Below are 26,611 nucleotides of genomic sequence, written 5' to 3'. Positions count from 1 at the left end.
GTTTGTAAAACTCACTCATAAAATCACAGCCCAGAGAGTCGTTTGCAAAGGTTGAACCCGCTTACGACCAATCATTAGAGCTTTAAATAATTGTTCACATACACATACTGATGTTGCCTGAAAATAGTCTCATTCAAATTGGTTTTAAAGATACACATCAAAATATGTTATTTTTGTCTTCCTTGCATTTGGATCCCTACAAATTTTGACAAGCTCCAGTTTGACGCCCATGCTAGTCTAGACAGTCAATACTAGTTTTGAATAAACCAGTAACCACTTCAACAGCTATTGTACTTAATCACATTAACATAGCTTTTAACAACTTATCAACATAATGTGGGAGCATGTTAGCGTTACATTTTAAAACCATTCAGTGTCTACAAAAGGTTAGCAAACTGCCTATTTGCCTTTATGAGCACAATGCATGTCCAACCCAACAGAAAAAACACAAAAGGCCCATCTTTTTTTGCATTTTTTATTTTAATTCAGTTTTGTTCCACTTGTACAAAGGAGTTCACAAAATAATAATAATATGTAAAAACATTAAAAAGTCACTTCCCAAATTAACAGGGACAACTTGTATCTACAATCACATTGAAAATATTTTTTTCAACAAATTCTGTTTTACAGAAATATGTTCCTGTTCACTGCTTTTTCTTCTCGTCGCTTTGGTTGGACTGTTTGTACTCTGTGTGATACCATTGATGAAACCCCTGAAAATTCTGCTAGTAACAAATATTCACAGATTTGTTCATAGAGGAGTCTGTGATATGATGAACTTGAGGCATTGTAGGAATAGGTGGGGGTATGTCGTAGCACAAGTCCCAACATGACAGTTCATAAGCACATTGTTGACAGATTTCTCCCCCTGCACATATTCATGTATGACTCAAAATCACACTCGCAGTGATTTTTTTGTGTTCTCTAAAAACCCTCATTTTGTACATCTTGGTTACTCACTTTGCTGCAAAATAATTCCCAGTTGCCTAGATTTCTGAAAAGGCATGCATTCTACCACACATGATTGATAATAAAGAGTAAACACTGAATTTCCCTTGAAGGGCTACGGGACACCAAATAATAAATAAAGGGCTATGTTTTTGTAGTTCAAATGTTTATTCAAAGAAACTGACACAAGCACGGGCTAAAAAATCGGGTTCAGTCCTCTCTGCTCTACTTTAATCCATTACACCCCCTTTTCTAAACCCATGCTTCTAAATGTTGTTGACAAATGTGATTACCGTATTTTCACAACCATAAGGCGCACATGAAAGTCTCAGATTTACTTCAAATAATGTGGCACGCCCTATTGTGCAGTGCACACCCTTTGTAGTATTACTTACAGAAATAGAACCATGGAACTACACAAATTGCACCTTTTAACACAGTGCGCCCTTTGGTCGTAAAAATACAGTAGTCTTGAGTATTTGAAAACTTTCACCAATCCAGAACATCTGACACCAAGAGGCAGACAAGCTCTTTGTTTAACTCTGGTTCTTAGGTTGACGTATGGTACCAAACTATTTCTAATCTTCAAAAATTTAAAATTGTTGCTCTGCCCAATAATCACAGACTCAAGTACAGAAGCACTGTTGGCAGTTAGAATGTTGCTCAATTAAAAAAGATACAAAGATACAAAACACAAAAACAAAACCATTTTTTTTAGTGCCAAACGTTAAAGGTATTTAGTGTGTAAGCTTTCTACATTCTGTGTGTAGAATTTTCCTACATTAGGCTGCCCATGTTAGTCTTTTGTGCAGTATTTTTAAAGTCGTCTTGGGAGCAGAGGGTGCAAGGGGAATCATATAAGTCAAAGTTAAAACATGTTTGTTGACAGTAAATCTATAAAATCCACCCTCAATCTTATCAGCACAACTTCTTTATCTGCTTAACAACAGGAACAAATCCCTCCAAGGGAGGGCTGAAGAACTGCATCCTAAAGCTCATAATACGGTATGAGGTTACAGCATTTTTAGTGCAGACACAATTATAAACGGGCATTTTATCCAATGACAATCCAGCATTTTTCCCAGCATCTTTCCCAGCATCCTTTGGCCTTTGCCCCACTGTTTAAAACATTTGAGGGGTAAACAGTCCAGCAGTTTGAACTTAGTGCCACATGCACACAAAGTCCAAATTAAGTTGGCCATCACAGTCATTCTGCCCTCTCTTATACAGCAACAGACTAGTTTCTGTATCCATCAAAGAGGCACTGAGCTGGGAGAGTAAAAGCCTTATTTAGTCTGATGCAGATGTCAAAAGTATGAAGGCTTGTGTGTTGATACATTTTTACTTGATATACAATGGTCCTGCAATAGCAGGACTTCATATTCCAGGTTACCATTTTGTACAGCAGGCTCTGAGATCATATGTTCCACATGCTTTGGTGGGAGTTCCCCAATGTCCAACCCGTTTTTTACACCATCCAGCTCAAGCTGGGAGGGTTCGCAGTCTAGGTCCATATGGCCTTTAGCCCTCTTCTTGCGGACAAAGCAAACCACCCCTACTGCTGTTGCTATCAGCACCAACAGGAGCAAGATAGCGATCGCAGGCACCAGCATGGTGGTCATCTTTTTGTTGACTATTTGTGCTCCAGTCACGCTGGCATTGTTTTCATCTCTCGTATGCGCTTGAGTGCATACACTGTCTATGCCATTTGGGGCCCCCAGCGGACTGGCACATACGGTGTAAGTGGAGTTAGGGTTCAAGCCTCTGAGCCTGTATTCCGGATACGAAGCGGGCAGGCTGAGTTGCATTGGTCTGCGATCCGGCCCAGAGAGATTGCGATAGGTTAGGCGAATGCCTCTGATGTAGGGTCGCATTTCAATATAGCGATGGAGATCGAGCAGGATCGAAGTTGAAGTTGCGTGGCGGGAGCTAATATCTTGAGTCTTTGGAGTGACCATTGTCACAGATACATTTGGTTTAGTGGGTTGCAATGGATTGTTGTTTTGAACTTCACAATAAAATCCAGAGGTATCACGTGGACAGGTACACTCCACTTGGCCATGGCGATCAATACGACAAATGCCACCATTGAGGCAAGTATGAGAGGGGCAGAAGTGTGGTTCTTCATCGGAATGCCTACTGCTGCTGCTTGGGGATGCAGGAACTGGTGGAACTGGGTACTCAACATCTGAATAAGATTTGTCATCATGAGCCTTTAGTATTGGAATAATTGTAGTGGTGCTCACCAAGGTTGTGATGGGCACAATTGTTGTCGTTTTCACTGTTGTCGTAGTTTGTGCGGTCGTAGTAGGGCATCCAAAATCTCTGTGATCGAGTCTCTCTACTACCTTGCCAGCATTGATCGGAGGAAAATGACAGCGTGTTTCCTCAGTTCTCTCCAGTGTAACACTTTGGGTTCGCAGCCATCTTGGAAGCCAGGATAAGCTACAGAGGCAGTTGAAGGGGTTTTCTGCCATAGTCAACTTTCTTAGGTCAGGGAACAGCTGAGCAAACTCTTCAGGGAGCCCTTGCAGACTAAGGCTGCTAATGTCCAACTCCTTAAGTTCTTGTAGGTTTTTCAAGTCTTGAAATTTAAGGGGACGCATGGGGTTGCCAGCAATGCTGAGGTAAATCAAACCACGAATTTCTTTTAGTATTGGTGGCAAAATCTCCAGTTTGTTTTTTGAAACATCTAATTCATGGAGGTTTTTTAGACTACCAATGAGTTCAGAATTTAGGTCAGTTAACCCCATACCACCTATTTTGAGGGACTCTAGATTTGGAGTTTGAAGGTCAGAGGGGCCCAATGTGTTTAACACGTTAAAGCGAAGATCCAGCAGCAGCAGTCGGGGCATTGAAAGAACAGGCAATGAGGTCAACCTGTTGCCCTGCAATTTTAGCTCCAGCAGGTTCTCCAAGCCACTAAATGCATCAGGATGAATTGTCCTAATATGGTTGCTATACAAATAAAGACGCTCGAGCAGTACCATATCTTGAAAGCATTGCTCGGAAATGTGGGTTAGCTGGTTGGATGACAAGTCCAGGTTTTTCAACAAGGTCAGGGGTAAGAAGACTCCATCAAATAGTTCTGTCAGTTTATTTTGACTGAGGTCGAGCATTTCCAGGTTTTCAAGGCCGTCAAAGTCCTGCGCTGATAAGCCCTCAATCCCATTGGCAAAAAGGTAAAGACTCCTTGTCAAGACCGGGACTCCCCGAGGAAATGTATCAGAACGTCTCTGGAAACATAAGATAGAATCTGGCGTGGAACAAGAGCAACCCTTTGGGCATTCGCTGGCCAGGATGTGATCCAGAATCATAAGGATGAGCATGAGTGGCATCACCGTAGTGGGAAAGAACTTCATCTTGCAGACGGTTGTCCACAACTCAGCCTGAAACACAAAGGACCACAATAGGTATCAATGTCCTACCATTAAAACTGAAAGGTTGCCATAAAATAGGCACACACAAATGAATTACTCTCCCTCTTTAACCAAACTGAACATTTTTACATATCTTGCAAATGTGTGGGACGACCTAGAAGTCATACTTTAATTCAGTCTACAGCTGCATGATTCATTGTACTGTAAAAAATAAATACAGATTAAATTAAGCATAGATAGGTTTCAAAGGCTTCTGTTACAAGGTCCTTTCAAAACATTCACGTCACAGCGGGTGTGAATTTTCCTAAGAAATGTTGATGTCCCCTTTGGAATTTTTAGTAGTGAATCGTTACTGCACGACTTGAAGTGTGCGATTGACGTGCCCATATCCATGTTACAATGTTTGTTGTAGATTCCCACCCTTTCGCCCCCTAACTCAGTCTGCCATAAGTAGTAGATAATAGTAAATAACATTAGTATTTTAAATGTTGGAAAACAAACTTGAGAACACCCCAATGGTTTGTAAATAAATCCAAGACTTGCAGAACACATTCTATTAGGTTGCCTACACACACAAAACAGGCAAAAGATGATGGAACGATAGGGGAATGATAAAAAAAGGAGTTTGTGTAACAGTTTATTATTGCCTCAAAAACTTGGGAATGAGTGGGAGAAAGGGGTGAGAGGGGCTTCATTTATTTCTGTTTAAATCCTGCAATCACAGTTTTGAGCGTGAGTTTCCACCTCCCCCAGGTACAATTGTCTCATTACCTCCAAATGATGCAGGGTTTTTTAACGTCAGTGTTGCTTAGGGCTAAAGTCTCCCATTTGCTCGAACTGAACACTGTGCATACTTTAGGGTCTTAACTAGGTGAACTAATTGTGTCTCTACAATACTTAAAGAAGAGCGAAATATCTAGAACTTTTTATAGACCACACACGAACACACAGAATGTTCTGTTCTTGCACCAGGTTGCCAAACCATACATGCCACTTACTGACAATAGCATCATACCTCTGTTAAACAAATACACATCTTTAGTTCTAAAAGTATATCAAGAGGTAAAGTATCTCAGCTATGGAAATTATTTTTCTACTGGTGCTGCATACTTTCTATCCTGTTGCCTTCCTTGAAACTTAAACCCTCTTTTGGAAAGTTTTCCGTGTCACTTTTTTCCCCTTCTTTTATGTGCCGATTCAGTTATTCCTTTTCATCTGGGTAATTCCTTCAGACGGCATCAAAATGTTGTTCTACGTCGCCAGACGCTCGATACTTAACCCCTGTGGACACCTGGGACTTGAAAGTATGAATTTCAGTGTAAAGCACGCCAGAAATTAATGCTGTTGTTTACGAAGAGTTCAACATGAGTTTCATAACTATAGGGATTAGAATGTCATTACAGATAACTTTTGCTCAATGTACCTTCAGAGTCAAAGAGAAAGAAAATTGCTATTTTCACATTCAAAAATGTTTACCTTCCTAAAGTTCAGAATAGACAAATTTACAGGGATATGGTTGTTTGTGGTACAGATTTTGCCTCTGTTGAATTTTCGTGTAAAGTCGAAAAAAGCCAAGTCATGTTGATTTTTATAAACCTTAATCACAAAAAGTCTTAAAGGGCTGTACAGAATACGGACTATTTTACGCTTTCCCCAGATGTAAAATCTACACAAGGCTAAGAAAAAACTCAAAACCTCAGCAGGAGGAGCATAAACAACATAAATATATGTATCTGCTCAGGTTAGCCCTGTACTCAAAAATGAGAGCTTTTCATGAAGGCAAACTTTAAAGTGAAATGGAAACCACCATTGTTAGATATTTTAAATTTTCACTCTATGCATTTATGTTGTTTATTTTACAATGCGATATCAGCAGCACATAAAAAAAATATGGAAAAACCTTACTGAAATCTTTTTCCATCAAGTTCTTGCGCAGAAGCTAAGTATTCATATTTAAACTCTATGAATGGTGAACTTTTTCAGCTTTGCCATTCATAACATAGTGAGCCTGCCTTTTGCCATAACCCTTTTCAACTTAGTTGCTTAGTGCAACTTCTTTGGAGCCCAGCGCTTTTCGTTACACAGTGTTTACATTTGCTTCATTACAGACTCAATGAATGGGATGCAGTGTAGAGATCACCATCAGAACCACTTATAAACTATTGACACTTCAGACTCCTTTCTTTTTGCTTAAGATGTCAGTGAATTGTTTACATTATTATCTAACTGTGTGAAATGAGATAAGATTTCATGGTGCCAACCTGGGTCCTGAGTGACTACTGGCTGTGCTTTTAAACTCAAGTGTCTTGAAGAAATGAAAGGGCTGGTTTAAAAAAGTGAAATGAGGACCTTGAATGAATGAGGAGAGCTGTAAAATATGCTAGTCAACTTTATCTCCTTTTAACTCCAAATAGTGGCATTCAAAGTAAGTTGGACTGACGAGATGTCTGTGAGGCCACAACTTGTGGTCGCAGTGGTCTTTAATTAAGTCATTCCCGGCTGTGCGTCAAGAGTCCTTAACTTGAAAGCTGCGACATTGGTTTGAAAACGCTCCTGTGTGTGTGTGTGCTCGTATTGCGTCGGAGTCACCGGTCGCCGTGCACTCGCATGATTCTGCTGGACAGACAAGAGACTGCAAGAGGGCACTGGGCCAAGTCGCAGTCGGAGGATAAGGCTGCGCACCGCTCAGGCCAGTTCTTCATAAAAGCTGATGCGTCTCCTTGGGGAATTTGAACTCGCAAAGGAGTAATGCTCTCGGCATGTGCGGTCAGGCTTAATGTACAGTGTTCCAGTTCCTTGAGTTCAGGCGCTTAGCGTAATTGCACCCCCACGTTGAAACCCCTCAGGTTTGTAATGACAGGCAAGAAGGTACTTAGTTAGAATTGTATCATCTTGAATAATTTCAGCTTGTCCATCTTGAAGCTGACATCCAAGACTAATTTACTGTTTTTAAACCTAATTAGAAACAAAAAGGGTAAATGTCATCGATGCTTTTAAAACACTTCGGCTTTTTCTCCAAATATGTGCAAATAATAAAAATGTATTAGATCCATAATTTTTGAAAAGATACTCATTTTAAACAGTGTTTCTTTTCTGCAGGTACTTAAAAATGAACTAATTTGGAGAGATACTGTTACTATTGATACTGATGCTATTATCACTATATAAACCTCGATTTTAATTTGGTGACTTCACTGAAAGGAATTTAATTCAATATCCTAAAACTTGCAAAAAGAAAAAACTGGAAAAAAAAACAAAATCAAAAGACCATTGAACAAAAGGTCTTTGTTTCCCTATTGGTCCATTTTACAGCTTGTATTTCTTACATTAGTTCCTGCAATTTCTGTGATGAACATGCATGTTATAATTTGTTCGTCGCATTCACAGTTGACAGGTGCTAAAAGCCATCACGCCTCTTTTGTCTTTAACATGAATGAAATGTTAGCAATGTTATGATGACATCACTGGTGCTGTGGAAACATGTCTGATTGCAACAAGCTGTGAGAAACAAAGAAGATGCATTTGGCATCATCTTTTACACAATAAGACAATCTCTAGATCACATGCATTGGAAAAACGTTCTAAAAAGAATCTAGAAACCGCTCCACGGCCATTTAATGAAGTTGGGAGAGTGTGCTGAAATTGACAACCTGGGACACCTAGACCATTCCAGCTCGAGTCGAATGAATTCTGAGAATACAATGGCCTGGTTGAACAGGAATATTTGCATGAATTCAACACAGACTAGAAGGCTGCAAAAAGATGAACCATTTTAAAATACTTGATCTAAGACTGTTTTTACTCCTTGTAAAAAGAAAACCCAAATGCTACTGACTGATAAGGGCTTTTTATTGCCAGAATGTACAGGACTAGTCAAAAGTGATAGGATCACCCTTAACTTACCCTCCTATTCCTTTCCACAACGCCCCCATTTTTCCGTTTTCCTTCTCAATGTCAGCACCGTCCATGGCCACAGCTGGACCTTGTTATTGATAATCCGATGGATTTACGTGTCAACATGACAAAGAAGTTCGGAGAGTTTTCAGGAAGGACAAACGAGATTTGGGGAGGATGAACGGGGATAACTAAAGATTACAAAAGGAGGATCCATGAAAACACCCCTCCAGGTGTACCTACAGCATGCACATGCCACACAACGTTTAGTCTGAATGTCAGCTATGTTAATGAAGGACTGCCAAGTATGTGCTTGTGGCAGGAGTTGTTGCATTTCTCAGATAACAATCTGTCACTGGTACCTGACAATTGAAAAATAAATATTATTTAAAAGTGTGATTTTAATCTAACATTATCTTCAGCCAAGAGCATTCAAGCCATCAGTAGCTGTAGATATAGGATACATCTATAAACAGTAGATATAGAATGTATAGCTAATTGGAGCATAATTAATGGAATGCAATGACAGGGCGAGTGCCTCCTCAATATTCGTCTAGTTACCATAGCAGTTGTTAAGTTGTTTTGTCTATTTAATACATTGGTTCAATATGTGTATTGTAATTGTTAGAATGGTTATTTTTGGTGACTTGTTATTAGCATCTTTGTTTGTAATTGCATATTTTCTGGGGTTCTTTTTGTTTTTCTAAGGGCAGTGTTGAAATATTTTTAGGGCCATTTAGTACAGCATCATGTTTTGCACTAATAGCACAAACACTCACTGGATATTTTAGTTGGAACAGGCAGACAATAGATGTTTATTAAACCAAGCACTAAGTTTTAAAACTGTCTTTAGTAGTCCTAAATAAAGCTTATACAGTAAGATGCATACAAAGAATTGTTTCCCACTTTTTAAAGCTAAAGTAGTGCACTTGACTGCCAAGGAATCAGGACCCCAAAATATGAGAAGTAGTGCATGTGATTTAACACGTGGCACAATTATGAATTACTTTTTTATAGTTGGTGTTCCCAAATGGGTTAATTTTAAAATATCATGAAACCATCCCTCCATATCAAATGCTGTCCACGGGTTAAACTAAGGGTAAACTTGCACATGTCACCTTTTTTAATGTAATCAGCTACAAAGAAAGTTCATTGATGCATTAAAGCATGGTAAGGAGGGATCCTGCGGACTTGATGGTTAGATGGGCGTCTTGAGGTTAAAGATCAGGCACAGATTAGAGCTTCCCCCATTACTCCATGTTCTGTGACCCCAAACAACATAGATAACAAGCCTTGTTTGACATCACACACACACTCACAGATCGGGTTACTAACACTTGTCGCACCTGAAGCCCGCTTTTGTTGTCGATTTCTGCACAAGCGATAGGGAAATCCAAAACCCTGTGGAGCGAGTCTGAAGGAAATACCTCTAGACCCAACTCGTTAAAGCCGGGGCACAAAAGTGTCTCTCGCCGTCCTCATGTTGTTTTTCATGTTCTTCATCGCACCCCACCCTGAGCTGAATCTCATTTGAGGTCATAGTTCCTTTCTTTTTTGTTTCTATCTTGTCTGAGATCTCCTTTATGAGGTTCTTGTGTTACTCAGACTTGAAAGTCCACATCAGACAACCACATTTGCTGTCATCAGTCTTTTCTGTGGCAGCTTCCTTTTTGGTTTTTCTCTGGCTTTATACAGAATTGTCCCATTACTCTGGTCTTTTATAAATTTGAGAATCTTTCAAAGTTTCAGATCAAAGGCCCGATTGTCTGAGCTAGATCAATAGTTCCTGTGTTCTTACATTGAAGCAATGGCGTCTCTATTTGTCGTCTAAGGAAAGATTAGCACAATTTAACACAGGCAGGGTGTGTCAGGCCTCATACGCATGCACAATGACTGACGGCAAGACCGGCAGATAGACTGGCTGACTGTCGCGCGCCAGATAAATAGTGTCACATGTAAAGACGTCCTCCGGCGCGTTCCTCTTGGAACACATTGCGCAAATATGTGTTTTAGCTAGCTCTTTTGTTTTCCTCCCGTGCCATAATTTACAGCATGTCTTTCCAAATGTTTACTTTTTTGGGTGGCATTTTCAAAAGCTTCAATATATGTTCATTCTGCAGTTTGAGCATCTCTGGGATACACACACATGTTGCATGTTGAGAGATGTCAAGAGACCCTCAACTAGCTTAATTTATCCGCCTATAAAGACAGACAGTTTGACTTTTGCCCCAGATGACCGTTCAACTTTGACTTGGGTTTAGGAGTGTTTTTATTTTATTTTTGTCTCAACAATCTGTTACATCTGAGCACTTGCCCCACAATAAATATAAGAGTCTGCTGCAGAATCAAAGGAGATTAAAACCAATCATGTTCTAGTTTTTTTCTACCTTTGCAGAATATATATTTTTTCCCCTAAACAATTTCAGCAGGAATTTGTGATGATGTACAGGTATATTATGTGTGTTATTTGAATTTCTGTAATGTTTCTACCTATGTTATGTATCTTCATTCTATTCATTCTCCTAATTACTGTATATTGTTTAAGTTCCCCGTGATCAATGCTATCTAGCGAGGAATAATCACTCTTAATTTATTTCAAGATTTACTGTTCAACATATATTTCAAACTTTGCTTTTGTCATTCTTATTGGATTTTTAGTTCAATTTTGCAGTGAAACAAATGAGTACATAGTAAGATTAGAGGCATTTCAGTACATTGCACATTCTCTTGTGACTTTAATTTGTATTGTTTCCATTTGCTGTTAAACTAATTTGTTGTCACTATGTAGGTCCAGGTATGTATCTATATAGGGTTAATAGCGAATCAGCGGCAAGATGATTTTATCAATTGCTGTGGATCATTCTTAAACTTGTTGCATTTTTCGGTCCGCAGTTTTTAGGGTAGCTTTAATTTCCTTTGTCAAGGAGTAGCTTATCAAAGGCTACTTGAGCGATCAAAATGGTGAACTAGCAAGAATAATAGACATGTTTTTGCAATCTTTTACATTTGCGAAAAAGTATCCTGAAAATTCTATGGCTTCATTTTATTTGTCTTAATTCATGGCTAATATTATTCATTTAAGAAGATAAATTTAACTGGTATCAGATCTTCCCCCTCATGCCCCACCATCACATTGCATCAAAGAATCACATTATATGCCACCTGGCTGTGCTACCTGTTTTTCAGGCCCCTTCTCTGCCCACTCACAACCGTTTCTGAGTTTTCAAGTCTTTCCACTCTTGAAGGCTTTTTTACTTCCGACACAAGAAGAATTAACATGAAAGGATATAAGCAGAACGTCGCAAGGAATCGTATTTTTCAACGAGTTGCTAAAATGCCAACACCGTGCAGGCGGCATTAAAAATATTGCGGGACGTTCCCAATTACCATTACATTTTATTGATATGTGTAAAACGAGTATAATGACAAGAAAAATTGTTTGTAAAATTACAGGATGCTTGAATCAAATTAAACCAGTCACACGCCTTTGGCTACATTGCTTCTAGCCGTGGCAAGACACCCATCATGAAAAATCTATCTAAACTTCAATGCACTCACTTTAGGTAGAGAAAGTCATGTGCATGACTGGTGAAAAAGATTTTTTTGCCTCCCATTAAACATTTCCAAAGGAGAAACTCTATGAGCCATGACAAATGCAACAAATCCACTGCAACATTGAACTTTTTGACTCGATATTGGCTTGATGTGTTGTGCGAGCATGTCAAGATCTTTGACGTCATCCCAGCATGAAATGAAAGTGTTTTGATATGTAATGGTTCTCAGAAGTTCTTGTCAGTGGCACTTCACTACTAACTTATTACATATTTTGGCATAAGATTGGGTATTGTATTGTATGGTTATTAAGTGAAAGTTAAAGTGCTCTACAGGACTGTCTCAGAAAATTAGAATATTGTGATAGTTATTTTCTGTAATGCAATTAAAAAAACAAAAATGTCATACATTCTGGATTCATTACACATCAACTGAACTATTTCAAGCCTTTTATTATTTGAATATTGTTGATTTTGGCTTACAGCTGAAAAAAACTCAAAAATCCTATCTCAAAATATTAGAATACTTCCTCAGACCAAGTAAAAAAATAATTTTAAAACAGCAAAACTAAATCAAACATTTGAAAATGTCCATTGATGCACTCAGTACTTGGTTGGGAATCCTTTTGCACGGATTACTGCATCAATCCGGCGTGGCATGGAGGCAATCAGCCTGTGGCATTGCTGAGGTGTTATTGATGCCCAGGATGCTTCGATAGCGGCCTTCAGCTCATTTGCATTTGTAGGTCTGGTGTCTTTCATCTTCTTCTTAACTATACCCCACAAATTCTCGATGGGGTTCAGGTCAGGGGAATTAGCAGGCCAATCAAGGACAGTGATGCCATGGTCAGTGCACCAGTTACTGGTGGTTTTGGCACTGTGGGCAGGTGCCAGATCATGCTGGAAAATGAAATCCTCATCTCCATAGAGCTTTTCAGCAGATGGAAGCATGTAGTGCTCTAAAATCTCTTGGTACACAGTTGCATTTACTCTGGCCTTGATGAAACACAGTGGACCAACACCAGCAGCTGACATGGCTCCCCAAACCATTGCTGACTGTGGGAATTTCACACTGGATTTCAAGCAACTTGGATTTTGCTCCTCTCCAGCCTTTCTCCAGACTCTGGCGCCTTGACTTCCAAATGAAATGCAAAACTTGCTTTCGTCTGAAAAGAGGACTTTGGACCACTCTGCAACTGTCCAGTGCTTCTTCTCCATAGCCCAAGTCAGACGCTTCTTCCGTTGTCTTGAGTTCAGAAGTGGCTTGACCATGGGAATACGGCTATTGTAGCCCATTTCCCGGACACGTCTGTGAACTGTGGCTTTTGATACCTGGACTCCAGCTTCAGCCCACTGTCTTTGAAGCTCCCCCAAATTCTGGAAGCGGCTCTTCTTCACAATTTTGTTAAGGCTGCGGTCATCTCTCTTGGTTGTGCAGCGTTTCCGGCCACATTTTTCCCTTCCAACAGACTTTTTGTGGATATGCTTTGAAACTGCACTCTGTGAACAGCCTGCTCTTTGAGAAATTTCTTTTTGTGTCTTACCCTCCATCAGGAGGGTATCAATGATGGTCCTCTGGACAGCAGTCAGATCAGCAGTCTTCCCCATACTTGTGATTTAGTTTACTGAACCAAGCTGAGTGTTTTTAAGGCTCAGGAAACCCTCGCAAGGTGTTTCGAGTTAATTAGATGATTCAGGTGATTAGTTGAATAGCCTACTTGTATACTTTTTCATGATATTCTAATATTTTGAGATAGGATTTTTGCGTTTTCTTAAGCTGTAAGCCAAATTCAGCAATATTAAAATAATAAAAGGCTTGAAATATTTCAGTTGATGTGTAATGAATCCAGAATGTATGACATTTTTGTTTTTTTAATTGCATTACAGAAAATAAAGAACTTTATCACAATATTCTAATTTTCTGAGACAGTCCTGTATGTTGCTTTCTCTGTTGCTTTAGATGAAATTGTTCCTAGCATGACCAGCTAAAAGGTAGTCCGCACTCAATACCAATTTGTATATCTATCTTTTAGATAGATCCCCTAACCCCACTTTTTGGATGACTTATACACCTGTGTATCACATGTTTTACTGCAAAGAATGGCACTTTGTTATTGTAAAGAGAACGGCAATTTGTCTGAAGACTGATCCTGTGTGTTTGCTCTTAATCCACACATCCGCTCAAACACGTCATTACTCGCTTGTGTGTACTTTGTTCCTGTGCCGGCCTGTCAAAGAGGCTCAGCAATGTGTACCCTTGATTAGGTGCACCTTCAGTCGTATTTGCCCTAAAGCAGATTATTACTAGTTAATTATTGTATTGTTTTCGCAGATTCATATATGCCATCTAGGATAATAATTTTCATCTCTACTATATCTAACATGGCCTTCAACCAAAAACGTATTCATTGCATGTGTTGCGTTTCAGGCCTGCAGGTGAAAATATGCAACACAGACTAACCACAGCTGGTAGCAACGTAGCTACAGGAGTGTGATCAGTTTAATTTGTTTCAACCACTGGCGACAGTACCCACAGTGTCTGATACTAATTATACATTAATTACCAATTTAGAGTTCTTGAAATTGCTTTAGAGATCAATACATCCCATTTATTAGAAGGCTTGCACTGTCTCAGATGTGATGTAAAACTTTGCCTCACTTTGCAGGGGCCTTGAGAATTCTGTCAATTATGAAATCCCGGAAGGTGTTGTTTATACGGGTTGTATACAAGTCAGATAATCTTAAAAACCGATAAATTATTTCTATCAGACCAAATATTCAGTTCTCAGATGTGTGTGTGGTATCACTTATGAAGCACGTTGAATAAAATAACATTTTGGTAAAGATGTTATGAAAACTATTTATGTATAGAGTGAACAATTGGCGCCTATCACTCTTTTACAATTATTACAAAGGGAAAAAAATAAAAAAGCAAAAGGCAAGTTGTCTAGCACCAAACCTTTTGTGCTGGGCATGGCACATATTCCCCAGCACGCAAACTAACACACAAGGCAAAGATTCCTCAACTTGAGGAATGTGTGCAGACGCGTGTGTTTTCACTAGAAGTCAACAGAACAGAGAATGAGTAAAACCCCCTTCAAACCCGCTCTTTTGCCCCCCTTTTGACCCCTTGCCATTCCCCCCACCTCACTGATCAGAACCAGGCTGCGCCTACAAAACTGTGGAGGAAGTCCTAAAGCGATTAGTGAGACTCAGCCGTGTGCATCCAGGCGCCTGCGTCATTCAAAGTGTGCTTAAAAGTGCTTGAAACTGAGTTTTGAATCATATTTAATAATATTTAGTTTTAATGGGGTATAATATATCCAATAATGGCTTTCTGACAACCATAGCTTAGTATGGTGTACAAAGTGCTGCATTTATGAGTAAAAACAATTGTGCTGTGTTCCTGGTCCCATAAAAAGACTGCCTTTTCCAGTGGGTTGAATGTAGAGGGGTTACATTTCAACAAGACGAGCGAAAAGATGTATTATGAAAACGTACTGTGGCCATTCAACCGCTATAAAACTTTAATATTGACACTGCTATTTTATTAAACATACTGGTTTACCAAACAACTGTTAAAATAAACATGACTTGACTTAGAAGTGCTATACGAAATTTGGAGCTTTCTGTCGCCATTTTGTTGTTTAAAGTCATGATAGCAGCTCTTGTAAGCTCGTTCATGATGCGAGTGCAAATACGTGCATTCCTTAGATGCGCTCGGAAAAACTTCCTCTTTTTTCATTATTCTTGGGGTATGAGTTGGCATTTGGACTGGACTTAAAACTGGCCTTTTCTTGCCTTTATCATGTTCATGCTACTCTAACAAAAAAAACTCCAGGGACCACTTTTCACACACCCCTTTACCCCTCCCCCATACCTCATTTATTTTGTGTTCTGCCCGGACAGCTTGTAAGTTAAAAGCAGGGGAAACACATATTAGGGCTCTTTAAACTCAGTTGGGCAATGTTTAAGTATATATCTGGGATCTTCAACGTGGTACCCACGGGCACCTGGGTGCCCCTTGAGTACAGCTGAGATGCCCTTGGACCTGTTCTGAAAATAGCCCCAGAGTGCTGGGTAATTGTAATTTTTAAGTAAAATACTTTTTTAGTGGTTGACTGAGTCTAATTGACCCTACTTTCAATAATGAACCTGTTAACAACATAGTAACAACGTGGTAATAACAAAAGTTATTTTAGAAATGCATGTCCGGTGCTCTCGGCTTGAAAAGGGTTAGAGACCCCTGGTGTATATATAGTACAAATGTTAAGTGGAAAAATAGTTTTAGAAGTTGAATCCTGAGTATATTAAAGGTGAAATTTGTTTGTAATTGCGTGTTTAATTAATTGTCCAAAACGATACTATTTGACCGGAATTCAGATGTTTTTAAGCACTGTTATTTTCCAGGGCTCTTAACTATGCCAAACTCAATCTTTGGCCACACAATTAGGTCTGACCCTATTATTGCTAGTTCCTAAACAAGCAATAGAGTTGCCTTGATTACTCACCTGTTAAAGAAGCGTAGTCCTCCAGCCTCGCTCCACTGTGCTCGATTGTCACCTACAAACAAAAAAATAGTCAATGAAGCTGATGTTGCTTACTGGCATGTTGCCATGTATTGTTTGCAGGTCAAAGAGGACTTTTTTCTTCTTTACTGTCAGGTGTGCGGATTCCAGGTGTGTATGTTTGTGTCAGAGAGGCAGAGCACTGGCAGCCCGAGCGAATGACAGAGCAGAAGAATGCAAACCGACTGCTCAGCTCTGCCAACCTCTTGCCTTGTCATAAGTCTATCATCGCCGCGGGTCGCTTGGTTTCCTTTCGAGTAGTTTATTATTGTTGTTCTTAACTGAACACCTGCTGCTCCAGGTGTTGCTTCAAGGCCCAGAGAGATGGCACAAAGATTTTCACTATTTTCATCACCCCTATGAATTTTGAAATTGTCTTTGTTAAGTGTATATGAACTGACACTGACTCTCTATTTTTGTATTAGAAAACATCTTTGTTCATGCCAGAAGGTCAGACACATGTGGCTTGCGGGCCAGATATGGCTTGGAAATAATATTCGGTAAAGTTTCAACTACCAGTACAGTTTACACTCTCGGTGTTACAACAACAGACCCCGTTTTGGCTGTGCATTTCTAAGGAATTGTTTATATGGAAGCTTATTATACAATCCATGTTCACTGTATACACTTCATAATGAAAACCAGAAGAACAAACTAAACACCTGAAAACGCCAAGCATGAGTTATTTGATTGGGTGAGCGATATGGGTGGGTGGATCTCTGCACACATGGCACTCTTCTCTGAATACATCCATATACTTCTCATATGCAGTATTTGGTGACATTCTTTCAAAAGAACGTTGTTTTGAAACCGTCAAAGTGTGTGTGTGTGTGTGTGTGTGTGTGTGTGTGTGTGTGTGTGTGTGTGTGTGTGTGTGTGTGTGTGTGTGTGTGTGTGTGTGTGTGTGTGTGTGTGTGTGTGTGTGTGTGTGTGTGTGTGTGTGTGTGTGTGTGTGTGTGTGTGTGTGTGTGTGAATGGGTAAATGTAAGGCACGTTTCAAAGCACTTTGGGAGGTCTTCAGTGACTTGAAAAGCGCAGACCATTTACCATTTAACAAAATTGACGATCAAAATCGAGTTGCAACGATCTTAACTGCTGGAGAGAGACAAATTTTAAATCGTATATTTGTTCATTTGAGACACAGGCAGTGGCATAATTATTATTTTATAGTTTTTATCAAATAATCAAATGTCACACCGTGAAATAAAATATGCTGAAGCTTTTTTTATTGTCGAGCGGATTTGTTTGTTTTATTTACTCTCGTGGCTCTTTGAGTCAGTTTCCTGTGCCCTGGTCAAGGCGAACACAAACATAAATGCAAAATAAGCATGAATCATTCAACATTTTATCTGGTGTTACCCTTTCAACGCAACATTTTTTTAAACTAAATTAGTGTTGTGTAAATATCAATAAACCAATAGTAATATTACTACATTAATCTCCATCAATCTGATCGGAATTGTCGTAAAGGATGTCGGCGCTACTCGCTCAACCTGCTTGCATTTGGCTCCTTGCTCTACTTTGCATGAATCAGCTTTGAGTCACCGCATGGGCTGTTGACGCTCGCATCACCGCCATTTCTTCCGCATACTCATCACTCCATCTGTCACCTGCTGTCACTCACTTTGAGTAACTACTGTTTGTGCACAGAGCACATAACACTGGAGTAATGGAGGCAGGGGATGGGCGGGGAGAAGAGCCATATCACGTACTATACGTGGTCGTGGTTTGCTTTTATTCTAGGATGAAAATAGTAAAAATAAGAAATGACTGATAAATAATATCCAAATGCCAACCAAAATCCCTAAAAAAAAAGATGAAAACGGAAGTGTTTATTCAAGTGAATCTAAGAATTCCAAATACTTGCACATGCAACAAAAGGAGCTGCAATGATGATTTCAGCCATAAGTTGGTGTCAGCAAGTTTAGTATTTTGAAGTTACGGACACCACCGTTGTTTAACAATCTTGTTTGTTATCAGAGGAGAACCTATGTACCTTTAAAAAAAGTGATTTTTTTTTTTTTTTTTAAATCTGTGACAAAAGTCAATGTCACAGCAATGTTGATTAAATTAGTTGCACATCAAGTGGCTCAATGTGTTTACTGTATTTCCTGGAACAATTCCTACTCTTGAATGCCATCTCTGGCCCAAATTATTGCAAGCTTGTACATGGTAACACTCCACCCTAAATAATCAGTAAAACGTTTGGCTTCCTATGCTCTGAACTAAAGCAATTCGACACAGTTGTGGTTATAAGACATTGTGAATGTCTAATATGCATTTAAAAAATCTTATCCCATGCAACTTGCAAAGTGATTCCAAATATGTCATGTATTGTTATCTCACTAATCGCCCTCTAGTTCCTAGTCACACACGTCTGTTTGTTTTTAAATCAGTTATTGATAGCAAACGGTGAAATATTTGACCTGGCTCTCAAAGGCTGCTCTGTTGTCTGCAGATTTGGTTTGAGTGTTCAAAAAATTGTGTGTCCTTGTGTGTGCACAGGCATGCAATGCCTTGAACATAAAGGAGGTCGACAAGCATCCCAAAACCTAATCAATGGACTTGTCTTTGATTTAAAGCACGTTTTTCAGTCTAACTTCATAAGCTAAAAATATATCTTGATTACCCAGCTTGGATGTTTGAAGAGTTTCTTTCACCTTTATGAGAGAGGTAAGTAAAAAAAAATGGCAAATGACTGGTGAGGAAAACAGAGATTTTTAAATAAGTAGTAACTACCACTGCTCATTATTTTATTGTATATTCTTCTATCACACATATTTGGTTCTTTTTTGTATACAAAAAGGCCTGCACAGAGATCTTATTTTGCAACAAACAATTATATTCCAAACCTTGGCCTTTGGGTTTCCTGTTTAAGCCATTTGTTGCCCCTAAATAAATAAATATATCCAAGTGTGTTTGCATGTGCACGCTTTTGGCTGTGGTGTGCTTTTGCCCCAGTATGGTCTGGTTTCCCCACATCTAATTACAGCCTTGGATTAAGAGCCCCCTCTTTTTTTACGTTAGGATCTTTTGCTGAATACGCTACAATTTGCGGTGGCTTTTTCTGGGCCCAGCATCCTCCTTCTCTGTCCCGTCGTGCGTCTCACTCTCAACCGTCACAAGTTGTTTGTGTTGGAATTTTCAGGGAGGGAATTCGGTGGCCTTTTTTTTTCCAAATCCTTCCAAACTGAGAAAGCTTCAATCCCAGTTCGGATCAAACTGCCAGCTGGCTGATGCTTTGATTTGTTCGACGTCTTATTTGGTGTGTGTGCATATATTTTCAGAAGGCATGGGAGCGTTTTTTCTTATGGTGGGAGCATATACAAGCTGGATTTAGCTTCAGAGGACAACCGCCTTCTACACGCAGTGCCTGGTCAGCACAGAATCTCAACACCGTTTTTTTTCTCCTCACAAAGCAACTCCCACAAAAAAGTAATGCAATGAGGTTAACAACCCTGCCCGAAAAGTGCTTATCGATCTAAATCATTGGCTGGAAGCATGGAAAAAATATCACATTGGCATGAAGAGTTTTGACCTAAAGGGGTAACATTAGACCACAAGATGTTGCAGTATTGTGTAGCGCAAACAAAAATCAACCGCTCAAAAGCACGAAGAAAATGACCAACTACGGAGACTCAAAGTGAACAAACTGCACCATTTTATCAACATTTTTCCTGCCTAGCCTTTTTTTGTTCCTTGGGGTACCCTTGGTAGAAAGCGGACAATCATATCAGCTCCCTCTAAGGTCAGCAAACACTGGGCCTCAAACCGGTGGGTCATTTGGTACCAGGCCGCACAGGAAGAGAAAAAGTTGCCCTTACTGATTGTTTATAACATATTTATTCTTATATTCACACAATTTCTCTTTAACAAATAATAGTTTTATATAGTGTATGCACCTTTGTACATATTGTTTTTCAATGGAGACCCTTTATGTTTACAACCTGCTCAATTCAAATTCTCTGTCTTCAATTGTCTGTACCACCAGTACAGATAACATGTAAATAACTATTTTGATAAAAATAAAAAAGTTGGGTTATATGGAAGTAATTCTAGTTTCTGGGCAATTGATAATCAGTCAGCACAGACCTCCCAATCACATTATTTGACATTGGGTGCAAGCCCTGATTGCGGCAATGAGGGCACCCTCGATGACATAGGAAAAGGTGTTTCATTTTATTATTTTTCCATTAGAACATTCTTTGAGTTAACTCACCTTCCAGGTTTACTAGGCTGCATTAGATTTTGGAAGGGCATTAACAGTCAACACACAGACATCATCAACATCAAATATTGCTAATAACAAAATAATTATAATCATAATAACGTAGCATCATAATGGAGTATTATAGGAATGAGTTCAGCCAAAACAACGTACACCAATTGACCAATCATGTGCGCCTTCAAGATAAAGGTGACACAACAAGTCTCATCTCATCTCATTAGCCGTACCGCTTATCCTCAGTAGGGTCGCGGGGGGCTGGAGCCTATCCCAGCAATCATCGGGCAGTGGGCAGGGGACACCCTGAACTGGTTGCCAGCCAATCGCAGGGCACACATATGATGATTAAATAAAAACGAAAAGCCTATTTATCAATGGTGGTTTTGTTTCCATTATCCGGGGTGCGCCTTCAAGATAAAGAAAATGTGACACAGTGTAGTACCATAAGTAATAATTGTATGATGAGAGGAAAATTATAATGCATTATCCCAACTAATTTAGAATCCCTTGGCATAAAATGATAACACAGAGAATTTAGATGTATTATTTTCTTTGTTATATTATTGTTATCGTCACTATTACTAATATTAATTCTGGGCCGGGCCGTGAGAATTACGACAGACATTGAACCGGGACCTCATGTTATGTAAAATAAACACTTTTTTTCGACCTACCAGTATTTAAAAAGTCAGGTATATATCATAGATCATGTATTTTTGCTAATTATTCAAATCAATATTGTTTTTTTTTTTTCTTTTATTGAATGGAGTTTATTTCTACTACTAGGAGGTGTTAAATAGTATACAATGTCCCTTTAAGAACTCAAAATAAGTCATATGTCAATGATTTGGCCTATCTCTGCATTTTCCTTCTGGCCTGTCGACTCGCTTCCCTCAGCCCGCCTGCTGTTTGAGAGGCCCCTCCACCTTTCCTGGTAGCTCCCCCATATATTGTCTCTGGACTATCCTTACCTTGGAATCTGACTTTTCACCAGCTAATCCCTGTGACACATCACACTGCTAATTGGCAAAAAGCGAGTGGTGGAGGAAAAAGTTCATGGTACCGTGACGTGAGTCCTGTCCCAAAAGCATTTAACAAAGCCCAAATATCTGGAGTCTGATTCTGTAACCTCATTTGTTACTGTGAGTAATCAAGTTTGTAGTGTTTTGTGAATTCCACCAAGTGGGAAAGCACTAAGACGCCTAATATCCACATCAGACCCTAAGTTTCAACCGGCCATATGTCGTGGTGTTAAAGTGCTGAGAGCCTTTAAGACCTGGGTGGATCTTGTTTGCAGAATTTTAGCAGGACCCACTTGGCATGGTTTGCTGCGCTAAATTGCGTCCACACGTCTTCCTTTTCTCACGGCCTGCGGACAGTTCTTCCTTAATCAGTGGAACTCCTCACTAGCCCAGTGGTGACCTCACTTATTTAAAAGCTCTTTTCTACTGTTTTAGACACAGGCTAAGGAAACAAGCATAGTGGACAACTTTACTGTTTTTCCCTCCAGGGAGGATTATGTGATTTTCTTTTTTCCCTGCCTGTTTCTTTGGAAGGTGGGGGGGTGTTTTTGTGGGGGTGCTGTGTAAAAGATGCTAATCTGTCTGAGGGCTTGAGGGATTGTGGTCAGAAGATTGTTCTTACTCCAATTAAGCTTTTACTGTTTTTTTTACGCTTTTTAAAAACATTTTAAAATAAGATTTACTTCAACCGTTTGAGTCGTGTTTGTTGACAAAATTAATTGATTTGATAATTTAACAGATTGGCTTTACTGTTTACTCGCAATAGAATATGGCGAAGTGGTGCATTTTAATGAATATTTATACAACGTATCTTAGGTTTTTGGGTTTATTGTAACCAAGCTACTTTTCCACAGATGTTTTTTTTAATAAGTTTAAGAAAATTCAATTTTGATACATTTTTATTATTACAAAATAATATGTTTACCTAATTCCCCTTATAACCATCAACAACATCAACAATCATAATTTACAATGTTTAACAGTAAGGTGATAAAAGGTTTTCATTTTAAGATTGTATTGATAGTATTCACCATAACTCAATATGGAGAACGGAGAAAGGGAAGAATATGGTTTCGACTTAGTCCTCCTATCGTTGATCTACTGTACAATGCTCTTTACTCCTATGCCTAGGGAGGTGATTATCCATGTGACATGTTTATAATTTACAAGAGAAGCAATTAATGAACCTGTCTTATAAAATACTTAACGGTCAATTAGCTCATCAACAAATTCCAGTAGGGTGTTCCTCACATGTAACCAATTTTTGGAAACCAATCCGATTGTTTACCAACTTTCAAAGGCCAGCTTTCAATGCCATTTCTATTGTAGTTGATAGGTAACTGAATATTGAAGGTGTTCACCTGATTTGGCCCATGTATAAAAATGGATGTGATTTGAGGGAGCAAGCTTGGCTTATTGACACTAGCATGTTGAATCTTGTCACTTGATTGGATGTTGCGCTGATGGCAAAGAAGATCATCCTTTAGGAATTTGACCTCGTATTTTCTCTAATTTCTTTATTGTGCCTTCAGCGAAAAGAGCATATTATCTGAGCATCTTTAGCTGTCACTCTATCATCCTTTGATGAATATTGTTGCTGTATCGGTTACATTGCATACCCGTCTTAAGATTTTATAAATAATTTCAAATTGTGTACATATAACAATATTTGAATGGGAAAACTATTTTGGCTTTATTTATTTTTTTTACTCTTCTTTTGTTAAACCCTTCTCTTGCACCTTTCAGTTTTAATCAAAATCGTATCGTTCAATGGTAGAAGACAACAATGTCATGGAGTATAGGAAGACAATGGGAACTGATACTTTGACATCTTTGTTGAAAATAAAATTTAATTGTAACAGTTTCTTTTAGAGTAAAAACTTCTGTAAAACTGGTAAAGTCTGCAAAATCTTGCACTGATACGAATAAAAAGCAACACCTAGTTTACTGCAAGTGTGGAAAGAACTAAGAAAGATACTGAAATAATTGTTTGTGTTGTTTATTTGGTAATTAAAATTAATCTTTGTTTTTAGACTACATAGTGTGTCTTGCTGTGAGTAAATAGGCTCTGCTTTTTTTGTAAGGTTTGTTATCACTTAATAAAGTGGATTTTGATCATTAATAAAGGGAGCAATCGGCTGAGGTTGACAGGTATGACATTGTCAGATATTGGATGCAGTAGCTGCTGGTGAGTAAATTTACTTTTCAACTGTCCGTGTAAGGTGGTCCATGTACGCATATGTAAATTTAAAAAAATGTGGTAACACGTCTCTCTGCCCAATGTTGCATAAACACATCAGCAACAAGAATGAATTTTAAGACTTTATTAGTGAAAAAAAAAATTGTAATCTTATTATTGTGGTGCTTACTGGGATGTTGATGCATAAACCCTATTGTTTTTTCACGCTTGCTGTGCTCGCGGCGCCATTTGAGTTTGGCATCCTCGTCTACGTTACCCAACAGATTGTTTCTAATATTTAGCTGTTTTGCGTTTACATGCTACAGTAGCTGGCAACTCATTGTATTACTCGAGGCGGCAATTTTATCAGCGCGGCTCTCTGTGGGGATCTGGACTGGATCCATTCACCACACTAATCATTTCCACGTGAAGCTCCCCAGATGAACAGCATCGAGACTCCCATGTATTGATGCTGCTCAAAATAGCAGTCGATCGCCTGAACCCTTTGTTATACCTGTCAATCTCAGCCAATTGCTCCCTTTATTAATGATTGCAATTCCCCTTATTACGTGATAATAAACCTTACAAACACATGTTACCTGTTTACTCACAGCAAGACTAAATAAAATAAAAACAAGGATAATTTGTTTAACCTATTTTATTTTATTTACCAAATAAATAACACAAACAATTCTTTCAGCGTCGTTCTTTCTGTTCTGCAGATGGTTTTACTCTTTAGCATAGACTGTCACAAAAAAACTAACAACTAAGACGTCGGAATATATGTTCCCATTGTTTTTCTATGCTCTCTATGGACTTTCCTTACATGGCTAAAAAATCTCACTGTCTGCATTAGAGTGAGGAAGGCAGAGTAATACCCACGAAAAATAAATGCTTGATCGAGAATAACATTTGCTAGTGTTCAAATGTTTACGGAGCCTTTATCCGCCAAGGTCGTTGGGGGACCACTTCCTGTGGTGTGTCTTGGGTAAGAACAGCCTGGCGGCATCCGTTCCTCTGTAGGCTGTTTTTTTAAAAGATGGTAGTGGTTTCCATGCTTACCAGTAGTAAGAAAAGCCTCCTGATCTGACTCAGATACAGCAACTTCATCATTTGTTCACTGTTTTTTTTTTTGGTGTAAAGCGTCATCCGGCTCTTCAGAGATGAGCCAGACCTCAGTATTGAAGGGCTACCGTGACAATATTAGCATCCTACAATGTCAATGTTGTCTGCTACCAGTGACCGAGATGTACGGTGTAAATGAAAAAAAAAAAGATATTTTTAAAAATATTGTTTATCTCGTTCAAAAGTTATTGTATGGTGGACAAAATTTGAAATGATCAAAAACGTGTTAAGTATAGGGAACGCGTTAAAATGACAGGCATGCTTCATAAGCGTGAGTGAGCTCCTGGGAAGGGTGAGTGGTTGTGTGGAGCGCTGCGAGGCAACCAAACGAGCTTTCAGGCACAACTGGTCGGAGTTCACCGGAACAAACTCCCCGCTGTTAGCTTCTTATTAGTAAGATCGCGCACCTTAGGTCTCTAAATTGCGGCACCTCCAACCATAAGGGATAGTGATAGTGTTTACTCCAAAGCGAACGCCAGCACACCGTTTTACGCACGGATGCTGCCAGGCAAAGAATGTGCAAAATCTTACCAAGAAAGTTGGTTTTGTTTCCTTCTTATCCACGCGGTAAAGTCCATAAGTATCCCAAAACGAAGCTGTTAATTTGAATTGCACCCACAGAAACCTTTCTTGCGCCCTTGCCTCTGCGTTCGAGGAATGCGCTCGAGTGGCGAGCGTGCGCGCAAGAAAAAGCCTTTCTTATTTCTTTTTTTTTGCCGTCTGGCTGCTGTGGGGAGGAGCCAGAGTCACCTTGCAGAGCACATTCCCGACACACTTCTGCTCACTTGCGCTCGCACGACCTGTTTCAAACTCTTTGCGCTCCCCTGAGACATTGCTTGCGGTGCGTTTGCAAACTTTGCACGGCGCGTCTTTTTCTTGCTGCACTTGTTTGTTTTCGCCTTACGCTTGTCATGCTCTGGATATATTCAAATATTCAAACTCAAAATGTTGTGCTAGTCTGGTTTGCAAAGAGTGAAAACTCATTCAATGCTACGTTTCTCTCTAATTGGAATTGCGTGTGCCAGCCAATTGTTGCCATTGTGTCTCATATTTGAAGGCTTACAGAAAACTTGGTTCCCTAACTACATTGGCATATTGCAAATCAAAATAAAGCTTAAACCCCTTAGCTTATACCATTGATTTGTAAACAACAATTAAACATTGCTTAGGTTCTTGAAAATTTGCGATTCCAAGGGAAACAAACAGCTTTTTGTTTTGTTATTGTTTTGTTTTGATGCATTTCAAGCGACACATTGACATTGGCTATTTATTCATGTGTTTTGCATTTGTGAAACCTCCAATATCTAAAGAACGCGTTCCATAAACACTAAGGCACTTTCTTGCAAAATAACATTTTATTGCAAGAACACTGTACCGATGCATGAACTTTCCAAGTACTTTTAAGCGCCCGATGTTTCCGGTGAAGTTGTCACACGATGTTGGTCCCTTTGAGACCCCTATACACTCTCAATCACTGGATAATAATGGCAAGGCAACACAAAGACATAAGGGCTCCTTGATGTGTGTACAGAGATCTGATTAATGCCAGTCCTGCCATCTAGTGGTGAAATATCATACTGAAATCATTCCGAAAGGGTTGATACTTATTGATCAGCAGAGCCATAGCCCTTAGAATAGTTTAAAATAAAAATTGAAATAAAAAACAAAGGAAACTGCGCTTGTGCAGTAATGAGCACAAATAATTTGATTATTCAATGG

At 39.2% G+C, this 26,611-nt stretch overlaps 2 protein-coding genes across 3 annotated transcripts in view; one reads left to right on the top strand and one right to left on the bottom strand.

The window, feature by feature from the left end:
- Window positions 1–26,611, top strand: part of coro7 (coronin 7) — a 129,262-nt gene that overhangs the window by 59,385 nt on the left and 43,266 nt on the right. The window lies entirely within an intron of this gene.
- Window positions 495–25,549, bottom strand: vasnb (vasorin b). The gene is made up of 3 exons (XM_088342409.1): window positions 25,424–25,549; window positions 16,285–16,336; window positions 495–4,337 (listed from the first exon to the last, which is right to left on the bottom strand). Exon 3 carries the CDS (start codon window positions 4,308–4,310, stop codon window positions 2,256–2,258), a length of 2,055 nt encoding a protein of 684 aa, XP_088198535.1. The 5' UTR covers window positions 4,311–4,337; window positions 16,285–16,336; window positions 25,424–25,549; the 3' UTR covers window positions 495–2,255.

Source organism: Urocampus carinirostris, chromosome 1, assembly GCF_059441175.1.
Source record: "Urocampus carinirostris isolate Australia breed hairy pipefish chromosome 1, RoL_Ucar_1.0, whole genome shotgun sequence".
Taxonomy (NCBI): Eukaryota; Metazoa; Chordata; class Actinopteri; order Syngnathiformes; family Syngnathidae; genus Urocampus; species Urocampus carinirostris.
This window is presented reverse-complemented; position numbering and strand designations above follow the sequence as displayed.